General features: G+C 37.0%; 1 protein-coding gene across 3 annotated transcripts; it reads right to left on the bottom strand.

The window, feature by feature from the left end:
* Positions 1 to 4,536: 4,536 nt before the first annotated feature.
* tbcela (tubulin folding cofactor E-like a) lies at positions 4,537 to 11,101 on the bottom strand. 3 transcript variants are annotated; one of them, XM_027175274.2, is made up of 9 exons: positions 10,983 to 11,101; positions 9,704 to 9,847; positions 9,316 to 9,520; positions 9,076 to 9,215; positions 8,783 to 8,964; positions 8,049 to 8,305; positions 7,289 to 7,415; positions 7,088 to 7,204; positions 4,537 to 5,756 (listed from the first exon to the last, which is right to left on the bottom strand). In XM_027175274.2, the coding sequence occupies exons 3-9, from the start codon at positions 9,452 to 9,454 to the stop codon at positions 5,432 to 5,434; spliced, it is 1,287 nt and encodes a 428-aa protein (XP_027031075.1). In that variant the 5' UTR covers positions 9,455 to 9,520; positions 9,704 to 9,847; positions 10,983 to 11,101; the 3' UTR covers positions 4,537 to 5,431. The 3 variants fall into 3 exon arrangements, with proteins under 3 accessions (XP_027031075.1, XP_027031076.1, XP_027031077.1); XM_027175275.2 differs by having other exon boundaries at positions 9,316 to 9,490; positions 10,983 to 11,099; XM_027175276.2 differs by having other exon boundaries at positions 10,911 to 10,997.
* Between the last annotated feature and the right edge of the window lie 1,780 nt (positions 11,102 to 12,881).

Below are 12,881 nucleotides of genomic sequence, written 5' to 3'. Positions count from 1 at the left end.
ATACAGTATTGACACTGGTCGGTCGGCACTGTTTTTTGTTTACTGTCTTTTGTGTACTATCTTTTTTGTATTTTGTGTATTGTCTTGTAATCTTTTTTCTGCACTGTCTTGTCTGTCTTGTCCTGCACTGTCTTGTCTGTCTTGTCTTGCACTGTTTGCACCAGGTTGCACAGTTGCACTTTATGTGGCTAGGAAACTTACTAAGTCATAGCCCTGTCTTTGTTTTATGTAGCACCTTGATCCTGGAGAAACTGTCTCATTTCCTTATGTACTGCAACAGCTATATATGGTTGAAATGACAATAAAAGCTTCTTGACTTGACTTGACTAAGGTCTTGGGAAATGGTAGTGCCCAGAAACTTGAAGGCCTCCACAGATGACACTGAGCTGTTGGATATTGTGAGGGGTAAGTTGTGTTGAGAGGTCTTTCCTAAAGTCCACTATAATCTCCACAGTTTTGAGGGTCTTTAGCTCTAGACTGTTCTGACTGCACCATAGCACCAGCTGCTTCACCTCCTGCCGGTATGCAGACTCATCGCCATCTTGGATGAGACCGATGAGCGTAGTATCATCTACAAATTTCTGATGTATTCCCTTTACTGTTATAATAACCTTCTTTCTCCTGGAACTGCTTTCCACCAGACGTAGAAGTGTGTCTTGATTTTCCAATTCAACCTATTAGTGAGGTCAAGTATGGTAAGGACGTCAGGGGCATAGTTAGCGTTCCAGTATAGCCCCATAGTGATCAGTGGGGATGTCGGCAAGCCATGTGTTACGTCTGTGTGGCCGTGTCTGTGTTTTGCTCCTTTTTTTTGCTCTCTTGCTCTCTCGCACTCTCTTCAGGTCCATCCTCAGTTTCCGATTGGTCCGTTGAACCGTCAATCTCCCGGCTTCAAAAGTGACTTCATGAGTCTCTGCTCCAATCACAATCATCCCAGTGCTTTAAGACACGCCACCAGAGGAGTGCAAGTGGCTCTGAGCGTCTCATTGATCCTCATTGTTACTCTTTGTCAAAGCTGAATGTTTGTGAGTTTGTGTACTGTGTCGTACCCGTCCGTTTGTTCTGTTCTGTCACTATTTGTGTATAGTGTTGGTGACTTGTTTCCCGGGTAAAGGGGAAAAGTGGACAGTCGAAGTCGACATACATTGTGCACATGTAGGATACTTTATTTTTGTATTAGACACACTAGGTTAGGAGTGAGTGCCACCCCTTGTCCCCCCCCCCACCCCCACCCCCCACCCCGATCATTTCGTTGATTGACATAAATATTGTATATACTTTCACCTTCTAAATATATATTTTGTCACTCACTACTTTTGGGATAAATAAACTACCTGAGTGATTGAAGTTGTTGTCTGGCCTACCTCCATTTCACACACATACTCCTGGGAATAAATCCTTTTCTTGAGTGTTACTTCCCTAAATACCCCTAGACCATAATTGGGTCTTAACATTTAATGGGGTCTCTCCCGGGATCAGCACCAGGTTCAGCACTTTCTGCACGTTTCTTTGGACCGTATATCATAAAAAAGAAAATAAGTGATACAGATTATATGATTTACACTCCTGATAGAAAATGCCAAACCAGAGGCTGTCATATGAACATGTTAAAACCATACCATTCTTTATATTCTCATGCTGGAACAGGTTTGGGCCAATTAGTTCCAGTGAAATGAAAATATAGCAAAGTATGCCAACTTTGTGGCAATGCGCTATTAAAGGGTCAGTTATGGGTGTGATGGTCAGGTGTCCACCTGGCTATATGATGTGTGTATATACTATGAAGCATGCATAATAGCAAAACCATAGTGGACAAAAAATTATTAATGTTGTAGTAGTAATTGTAATAATATATAATAACAGCCTTATGACTCTGATTCATGCCTTCAAGTTGTTTTTTTTTTAAAGAAATCTTTCCAGAAAAGTTCACACAGCATCTACGCTCTACTGAAGCTCCTCTTATAACTATCTAAACAACACAGCTAAAAACCATGGATGATCAGGCTTTTTCTTCTTTGGCTCCCAAATTGTGGAATTCCCTGCCCTCAGAGATTGGGAACGCAGAATACCTGGGTGTTTTTAAATCCCACCTTAAAACTTACTTTTTTAGGGTAGCTTTTATGTGATTAGTTTGTTTGGTATTTATTGGCTTTTTATTTTTTGTATGGTTAGTTTTAGTGCCTGTAATGTTATGTGTATCTGTCAATTTCATCTTTTTATGTCAGGCGCTTTGTGATGCGCTCTTCTGAGGTGCTATACAAAATAAAGTTTATTATTATTATCTGGCTGATACTTGAGGTTTGCATTGCTTTACTACAGTACATGTGAGTGAGTTAGCGATCAAATATGAAGCTCATGGTACAACGTAAGAATGCATTCATTTACACCATGCTTTCAATCAACTTTATTAACTGCCTGATCATGGTCAATTCACTCTACTTTGCTTATATTTATGTATATTTATGTACTAAAACTATTATTCATTTTCCAAGAGTTACTGAGGCCAAACGTGAAGAAATAAATCTCAAAGATATAATCATCACTCAGAAATGTCATTTATTTCCCTTCAACCTTAGTGGAATTTCTCTCATCATCCAGAAAATCACAGGCAACTCAATGCAAAGAGAACTTATTTAAGCAACAGCAGATTAGTTAACATGCATGGGAATTGAAGAATGGTGGGAGTAAATACAAACCAGTCACATTTGAATTGAAAATCAATTAGTTGGAGTTTCAGAGCTTGTGTTAATAGAGAATAAATGCATTCAGTAGATGGGAATAAATTAAGTCTTTTGTGTTGCGATATACTGTTAGGAAGCTTTCACATTATACATTCATCATGAACTTAAAGCGGTAAAGGAAATCCCTTAATTTTAATAATTAATGCAAGATTTTAAAATATTGACAAAATAAAGAGGCATTAAATTAGACAATATTAATCAAACACAAAACAACTGTTAGAAAATAAAGAATTTCTACAAACGATTTCCGTTAATGCAAATAAATAACACGACAATAATTAAACACCATTAAAGTGCAATGATCAAAATCAACACAATAGCATCTTTCGTATTATCCGTTATATTACCACTTGAAAATGGATCGTTTTACAAATCTGTTCGTTCAGACGTCCATCTGTAAAGATGTTCATTATGAATGTGGTCTACTTCATTTCTGGCTTCAACATAGATGTGTGTGCAATTTTATATGAAATTTAAAAATCTCTTTACTTATAGCTGAACTAGGTTAAATCTGAAAAGCATAGATTCCACTCTGGGTACTCGCTTAAAAAAACAAAACAAAACAAACCAGGGAAACTTGTTTTACATGGACAAGTCCCATAATGAAATATTCTAAAAAGCAAATAGACTTTATTCTCTCTTCAGTTATGATTATACAGATTAATTCCAAGTTTAATTATTTCTCTAATGAACTACTCTTCAATACTATTATATACCATCTACAAGATATAGAAAATGACCACACACACAGTACTTTATGAAATATGATCCGGAGAATTTACTCCTTACTATTCTGGGGGGAAAAACAAAAAAAGCTAACACCATGCTTCATGTTCATTAGGAATCCTAGCTAAAATTCCAAGATTAGTTCATCACACCGACCTCTAGGTATCCTCTAAGCTTGGGTTCAACCTAATGACTACATAGACACAAGAACAGTGTCTGTCATCAATAATATAGACACAGTGTTTGTGATTACGATTGTTATATCAGAAACGCAATAACCTCTAGCGTGATATTTTATACAAGAAATCTTTATATTCTCACCAAGGAGAATACTATGTACTGTAGCAATTACAGTAATAACTGCAATAAAACAAGAAGGGAATGTAGAAGAGTTGCACTGGAACCAAAAATGATTTCATTTGTTAAATTAAGCTTAAACTGCAAATTTCATCCTTATCTATGGGAAACAATACTAAAGTACAGGTCCGCTGCAATGTAAATAGAAATCTGCTACCCGAATGCTGACAAGGTTTTAATGTAATTGTCAGGTTCTGAAGAAAAATAAGAAAACCATGACAAACACTGTTACAGCTTGAATGAGTCCTAACCAGACATTTTTTCTGTTCAACATGAGATTAAATAGACAAGATTTTTTTTAATGAAAAATATATTTTTAAGAAACTTTCGACCTCACACGGCTTCATGTGTCCTATTCGTGTACTTTACTTATATATTTATATCTGCAGCATTATCTTTATCTCCAATCAAGTAAACCAGACTCCAGTGAAATGATAAAAAGAAAGAAAGAAAACAGCAAGGAAAATGCAGTTTCAGTGCACTTTGGGAGGTAGGATATATATATATATATTTCATATAATTCAGGTTATTACATATGCTACACCCCTACACTTTTTCTAAACAGTTCGGATGTACTTCTTTTGTTTTATAATGTCTGCAGAGTTGCATATTTCTTTGAATTAAAATGAGTAAATATGAGTATACTATGATTGCAAATATAAAAAAAAATCCAAACAGAAGGTAGTGGGTCACTGACCCATTTCGGCTTCTCTTTATATGTTTAAAAAAAAAAAAAAAAAAAAAAAAATGAACAGATCTCAGACGGGACACTGACTGACTTAAGGATTAATCTGAATGAATTCAGAAAACTATAAGGGTAGACAATAACTTGTAGTGTATTCATGCATGGACCAAACACTACAAAATATGTAGATAAACAGAAACCTTCATTTCTCTACAGGATGTCCGTCGTTATTATACTGTCAGATTATAAATTACTATTAAACGGTATGGCCTGAGTTACACTACACATATACCATCTACAAGTCCACTGTTTGCTCTGTATAACATTCGCAGGATGTGACACCCTCCCACGATATAACTGGTGGCTGATGATTGTCAAGTTTCACAGGACGCACTTATTGAACTACTAAAGCTCTTTGTGCTTTCCTTTTAAAGAAACAGGCATTAACTGACAGTTTAGAGCAAACCGCATTCATGGTCAAAGGCAACATAAAGAAGAAAGCCATATGTACGGCATGGCAACAAGCGCAGCGGCACACTGGACTGCAAGGTGAGCTGCAAGATGCCCTTTAAAACACAAAGTAATGTCTCTGAAATTCATAGATAGATAGATAGATAGATAGATAGATAGATAGATAGATAGATAGATAGATAGATAGATAGATAGATAGATAGATAGATAGATAGATAGATAGATAGATAGATAGATAGATAGATAGATAGATAGATAGATAGATAGATAGATAGATAGATAGATAGATAGATAGATAGATAGATAGATAGATAGATAGAATTAAAGCCTAGAATTTCTTTTTTTATATTTCTGGAATCCTGTCTCAGTTACACAGTGTGAAATCTATGTAGTGTTAACGTGCACGCAAAAGATTCCAGCACAGTTTTGTCTTGGTTCTTGTGCCAGTCAGTCATTTGCTCTTGGGCACTACCAGGAGCTCGTCCCCATCCCGAATACTGTAGGAATGCAAGGCCCTTGTGCTATACTTCATCTCTTCCGGCCCAAAGGCTGAGTGCAGGTCCTTGTCAATGTAGTAAAGACGCATGTTACTGGCTGAGAGTCTCACCACAGTTTTCAGCTGTTTTTTCAGCTCAGCCACGGTCTGGTCTAGCCTGATGTTCACCTGCTCTACCCGGTCTTCACAGTGCACTTCCACCTTAGCATGGCAGCGTGGCCGCAGGTCGATCTCGGCCAATGGCGCCAATTTCCCATACTTAGCTACCAAATAGTGGTACCTGTGAAGGACAAACAGGATTGTGGCTGTAACGTGTAAGAAATATCTATACACATAATTTCTGGCTATAATAACAAATGTAAACACAGGTCTTTCAAAACTATAGACACCATTTACAAAGTATTTATTTATTAAGTATGTATAAAAATTATAACACAGAGTAACTAATATGGGGTTTTTTCAAGCTGGATACAAAAAGAGATTCATGAAAATCCGCTTAGGTCAGAAAAAAGTTTGTACATCCTACCAGAACTCATCGCAAGAGGACTCATTAACATGAACTGCAAATTATTAGCTTGAAATCATATTACTGCAATGAGCTACTGCAGGTTTCATATATGGATCCAATTAAGCTTTATAGGATTATTTCTGTTAAATGCACACACAAATTTAATGAACATTTTGTGAAGCTTTCATGTTGATGACCTAAAAAAAATAGAAATCCAAACCAAATCAATACATTTAAACAGATGCGACCTTATAAAAAGAAAAAGAGTATGGCTCAGTATGGAGTAGCTTATATTGTATCTTGCATTGGCTTCTGCAAAGGGATGCTGCATGCAATGATAAGGAGGCGATCTTTAAAGGTGGGATGTACGATGTTTGAGAAATGCTTCAGAAAACTGAGTCGGGCCGACAAACAAAACAAACGTGTAGCCAATGAGCAGAAAGGGGCGTGTCTTGTCAATATGCGGCGGAGAGAGTGTTCAGTGTGCATGTCTGACATTAGCAGAAAGCAATTGAAACACTGACATGGCGGATAAAAACGAAAAGCAAAAAAAGGCTTACGATAAGGAAAGAAGTAGGACCTGTGTTAATATAGGATCAGCTTCCTAGCGCTGGAGAGAACTGAAGGAGCGGGAAGGCCTGTGATGGGACGCCGAGGTTGCTTCTTTCTTTCTCGATAGGTGAGTAACGTTGGTTTTGCTTTGTTTCACAGATCTAATATAGGCTGTCTTTTGCATGATTATGCTTGTGTGTCATTTTTGCTTGCCTGTTTATCTGCAATCGTATTGTTCTTCCCTTCAGCTATGATAAAGACACATTTCTTTCCATTAGTTGCCTGGGTTACATATGTATGTGTGGGCGGAGCTATCAATACAGGGGTGGGACCCATTTGGGTTAGGGGCGTGTTTGTTTTTGGTGATTTCAAATGTCAACATTGGCTTTACAGCTATACACATTCTGCACAATATGATCACATTTTCCCCTCTTCTGATGTTTAATAGCTTCATAACTAAATGAATGTGCATGGGTACAGGTGTTCCTATTAAATTGTCCAAATAAATATATGTTCCAAGTGATCCCCTCTCTGTATTGAAGTCACTGTACCTCTGAGGCAGCTCCTCTTCAGAGTAATCCCGATAGTAACGGATGAAGAACCTCTCAGCATCCTCGCGCTCTCCCTCTGTAACGATGCTTCCGTTGAGGCAGCCCACTGAAGGCAATCTGAGGCAGAACCACAAATGATCTGAGGTCGTGCAGGAAATGGTTGAACTTATAAGAGTAGCAGAGTGCTAAAGAGACACTTACTGAGCTATCATAAGACTGCGCCTCTCTGTGTTAGTGTAGGCCTGCAGCAGAGGAATGCCTTGCAATCGTACCTCCTCCAGTTTAGGCAGAACATTTAACTTCTCAATGTCTTCCCATTGATTCAGACCTACACACACATACAAGCAATATCAGAGACAGCTGGGTAATATGGGTTTAACTGATTTAAGAAAATGTGGTACTTAATATAATACTTTCTGAGCTTGTATAATAATGTTGGCAACACTTGATGAAATTTGAATGCTACTTAGAGTATTATTATGAAAAACTGCATTTGAAACAAAGACCGAGTTCAGCTTCAGCTATCTCGGTCAATGTGACATTGTGATTTTGAATCCCTGGTATGGAGCGATGGTTTTACTCTCAATCGGAACAATAATAACAAAACACAATCTTGGGTGACATCCTCTGATGATGATGCACAGGAAGTCAGCATCTGGCTCAGAAGAAGAACATGTGAGCCCTCATCCTCTCTGTTTACTAGGTGCCCTGTAATGGGGCGCATGAGTGGGTGGGTGTTAATTGGTTAATGACCAAACTAACATCTAATCACTAGTTTGCAAACAGAGATTGTATTTATTGATATAAAAGTATTCAGGTTTCAGAAAGCTGTATGATGACATAATTTATCACTATATTTATATCATGTCATCATATTTCCGTGATTAATCAATTACAGCTGAAAGCTTTGGCATTAAAGAAGGATTAAACATAAAGCGTTTTATCAAAAACTACAGTATACCCGAGTTGTGCAGATTGATGCTACGCAAGTTAGGAAAGAGTCGGCGAAGATTGTCCTCAGAGTCAAGAATGGAGTTCAGGTTGTTGTTAGCCAAGACGAGTGTGCTGAGCGAGGGAAACATGATGCCAAACTTGCGCACCTCGCCCCAGTCCTCCAGACTGTTGTCTGTAATGTGCAGCAGCCGCAGAGAAGGACATGGAGATGCAGACACCGTCACAGTGCTGTATTCATTAAGGCACAGGAACAGCTCTTCCAATCTAAAAGACACACACGGACTTAACTGTCAGCTAAAAACAGTGATTAACTACCTACATTCAGACAGCGATCATCATAAAAGGATGTAAAATGGTTCCAGGTTTGTTGCCCTGACCTTCAAGAGTAAATCAATCTTTTCCAACATTGTTCAAAAAAGTACATATGCACTGACCATATGATGCAAAGACATGATTAAAAATACACCGGAAGAAATATCTCCTGGTTATTATTATAATTTTACCTCAAAACATAAGTAAAAAAGTAACATAAACATGATTCAAATAACTATTAAAGCTATAAAACCACTCCCAGGATGTGGTTTTAACTGAGACTTAGTTAATCAGTAAACGTTTAAATTCAACTTTGTCCTAATTAAAGAGAAACAGTAAAGGAGAGTCAATGGCATTAAATGATCTATAACATTTAAATAAGATCATACTATTTGAATCATTGAAATGCAATGTCCTATACTTTCTTACTCAGGCATCTCGCGTGTAAAGGCGTGAACAACATCCCACGAAACCCGAGTGTTGTTGAGGACGAGACGGCGCACTCTACAGAAAGCCTCAGCCAAATCCGGATCCAGCACTGTGTCACTCAGAGGGTTTGAGCTAAGATTTAGGAAGTCCAGGTTTGGAATGCTCATAACAATCTTGCTGATCTGAACAGAGGAAAGTGACAAGTAAACTTGACAGTTCTAATAGAAATTGTACTGGTTATGTGTGATAATGTGTCGGCAGTCCAAAAAATTAGCACGAATGAAGACTCTTACCTCATGCCAGTCTTGGAGTTTGTTATGAGATAAGTCCAGTTCCACCACATGAGCACAAAAAGCTGCAATCTCTCCTTCATCCCCTGCATGGCTAATTCCACAGCCATTCAGGACCAGCACACTGGGCAGGTTCAGTCGGTCTGTTAGGGTAGTAAAATAATGACCTCCTAATTCATTATCTCTAAACTTTATAAACAAAAATACAGAGCAACTGTGTGTCAATGTCTGACTTGGTTATACCTTTCATAGGGGATCCCTGATGGCCTGACGGTACAACCACCCCCATGCCAGGGCCCCGGCGGTAGGGGAAGTTCTCAGGGCTGTATTTCTCACTGATCACCTGCATAAATGTGCGGCCTTCCCCCTCAGGTGCCTCCATGGCCCTGTCCAACACTCCCTGCCAACTGCTGCTCTGCTGTGATAAAAACCCCAAAATTCTATATTCCTTTGAAAATAGATTTCAAACAGAATCGAATTAACAATAGACAGCTCTGTTATTGCTCAAGTTAATGTTATATGAATGTAATCTTAACTAATTATACCAATATAAGCCACACAAAATGTGTGCTGTTTCTCACATGCATTTGTATCTGTCTAAAAATTAACAACACTAACAAACCCCTCTTACCTGGTGTAATTTGCACGTCTACAAATCTGTAACAAGCCAAAGTGGCAGGCCACTCGCGAAGGTGTGCTCGTCTCCTGAAAAGCCACTCTGCTCACTGTATTTAAACAGTGCAATTAGATTTAAGTGGAGGGACTGTAGAAACTCCTGAAAAACAATAGGTGACGCTTTTTTTTAAAATCAAAAACAACTTGCAGGTGTAACAACCGAGCAGGAATCAATGCCTTAACCACTGAACTCCAATCAATTGCTAAGTAATGTAAAACAGCAAAAGTAATTAGTGTCACATATGTACATCTCTTTTCAATTTATTCAGTTAATCTCTCCTGATAATGGTTGGATTGTATTTTGAAAAAAAAAAAAAAGAAAAATAAATAAATAAATAACAGATTTAATAGGTGTGAAACTAAATGGGAAATAATCATCAGTGGGAAGATGGTGCAGTCTCACAGCTCCAGGATTACTAGAGTTCTCCCCATGTCCATGTGGGTTCCTCTCAACTCTCTGGTTTTCTCCAACCTCTCTCTCATATCTATCAATCTATCTATCTATCTATCTATCTATCTATCTATATATATATAGAGAGAGATAGATAGATAGATAGATAGATAGATAGATTCTCTCTCTTTATATATGACTATATATGACACACACACACACACACACACACACACACACATATATATATATATATATATATATATATATATATATATATATATCTGTATAATTATACATACAATGTACATATTACATATTGTATATACTCTTCATTCTCTACACATATTGTGCTTACATACATCTTCACTATTTTATTATATGCCTAATATTTCACATTCATGTGTATGTACACACGTACAGTATCTCGCATCGTAGAAATGTAATAAAACAGTGATATATATATGACATATCTTCTATTCCTAGCCTATTCTATCATTTATGTTTGACAGCCTGATCATTCATTAGACTGAACATTCGGCTTAAAAGAAATAGAAATAAAAATGTAACGCACTGTAGTCTAACAGACGTGTTACACACGTGTGAAACAGTAGCATTAGCATCGTGTATTGTCCTTCTAGGAGAAAGCTAACCTGGTAACCTGGCTGTAACTGACAGTTAACACAAATTAGCTTGTAAATAAACCCTACAAACACCAGCGCCTTTAATATAAACCGGAGCTTTTAGATAAATGACCCGCAAAATGACTTACACAGCAGAACAAACAAAAAAACAGTCAACACACTCTTATTAAGTGGTCTATGGTAACCAAATATATATTTACTGTAATCGCTGAAACGTTCCGCTTTGCTCTTGTTGTGGATGTTTCAGCCGTTACAACGAGACACCTGTACAGGAAGTGACGTCACTCCGGGGGATTTGACACAGTTTTATGTTAAAACTGGGTATAAAATAAAAGTATGCAACATACAATTAAATGTTAATTATCCTTCATGGAAAAAACATTATCAAACCCTCCAGGCATCAATACACCATTCATCAGTCTGTATGTTTATAATCACACCCTCCAGTCATCAATACAACATATTGTCAGCAATACAGCCATCTATACAACATTCATCAGTCTGTATGTTTATAATCACACCCTCCAGGCATCAATACACACACACACACACACACACACACACACACACACACACACACACACACACACACACACACACACACACACACACACACGCGCTTATGTTATGTATGATGTTGTTTTAAAATAACAATAGTTCATAGCCCTGTGTGGAATACAATAGACTAGGTTGTATAGCTATTTGTACCCCAAATAGCTCTATCCATTATGTATCAGTAGGTTTTAAATTCAGAACACAAATTCTACATTCATTTGGTTGACCTGGTGAGAAATGTTATTGAGCAGGTTCCATATGTCCCCTGATCTAGATAGTGATTAAACCACAACATCTCTTGTGTCATTTGAGTTTTATTGTGGTGAATAAAACATTGTATATTGAAAGGCATTACTTTCTTGATGACAAGGATCAAGGTTCATGTATAAATGCCCATGTAATTACTGATTTTTACTGAGGCAAAAAAAAAAAAAAAAGTATAGAAGGTTTTTGCACATCAATTGAATCATTTTTCAAACCAAAATACTTATTCTTGAAAATAAAACTGTAATCTAAGCTGTGACAAAAAAGTTGTCACAATGGCCCTTTGTGTAAATATTACATTTAGATCCTACACGCATTGGACCTCATTTATCAATATTTTAGTGAAGTTAACAAGAAGATCACAAACTCAAATCCTTGCAATGTCACCAACTGTGGCTTCGGGCCAAGAGAGAAAACCTGTAATCTCTTTCTCATTACACACTCTTTACCCTGTCAATCACTGCAGCATTAGCCAAACACTGGTTACTTTGAGCTCATGTATGCTTTCCTCCAAGTCTGTGACATTGAACTTAAACTGCATGAATAGCATATGAAAAAGAGGCCCAAATTAGTGAGAAAAAAACTATTTTACTGAAAATTTATCCTGAGAAGAATTTATTTTGCACTGATGTTTTAAGAAAGCAGGTGTCATTCATTATTATAAATAAAGAGCTATACCTTAACTGGTATTGTGTATCATACTGTAATACACTATCAAATATTTTGATCTGATATATCACAGGATATTCGCATGATAGGATGAAACTAATCACCATCCCAAGTTAATATTAAGTTCCTTAACACGCAGTGTGAATTTGGTGAAAATCGGATTTGGGTGAATTTTCCAGCCAAAAAACACACAAACTGACTACTTAGCATTTTATTTATTTATTTATTTATTTATTTATTTATTTATTATTTTTTTTTTCAAGAAAAAGTCCACGCTGTCTGATCTTTATCATAATTGCACTATGTGTTACGGAAATAAAGACTAACATTGTGGTTTTATTCAAATACCATCATATACAATAGCTGAGATCTTAGTTTGTATTCTGTATTATACTGTATTAAATCATCAAATATTTTGCTCTGCTATATCGCAAGATATTTGCACAATGGGATGAAACTAATCACCCTCCCAATTTACTATTTAGTATACAAATACGCATTGTGAATTTATTGAGAATCGGTTTGGGTGTTCAAAAACAAGTAAACCTGTGGGTTTAGCATTTTCAGTTTATTTTAAACTGACGTATATATGCAATATGTATTGAGGGGTC

The sequence above is a fragment of the Tachysurus fulvidraco genome, chromosome 11 (assembly GCF_022655615.1).
Source record: "Tachysurus fulvidraco isolate hzauxx_2018 chromosome 11, HZAU_PFXX_2.0, whole genome shotgun sequence".
Classification (NCBI taxonomy): Eukaryota; Metazoa; Chordata; class Actinopteri; order Siluriformes; family Bagridae; genus Tachysurus; species Tachysurus fulvidraco.
The sequence above is the reverse complement of the archived record's forward strand: the minus strand, read 5'-3'. Positions and strand labels throughout refer to the sequence as shown.

Bases quoted from the DNA above. Each gene is read 5' to 3' on its own strand.
- tbcela (XM_027175274.2), bottom strand. From the start codon at position 9,454: ATGGAGGCACCTGAGGGGGAAGGCCGCACATTTATGCAGGTGATCAGT. The intron at 9,216-9,315 runs GTATAACCAAGT...CTACCCTAACAG, and splicing joins TCAGGGATCCCCTATGAAAG to ACCGACTGAACCTGCCCAGT. The intron at 8,306-8,782 runs GTAAGAAAGTAT...TGTGTCTTTTAG, and splicing joins TTTACACGCGAGATGCCTGA to ATTGGAAGAGCTGTTCCTGT.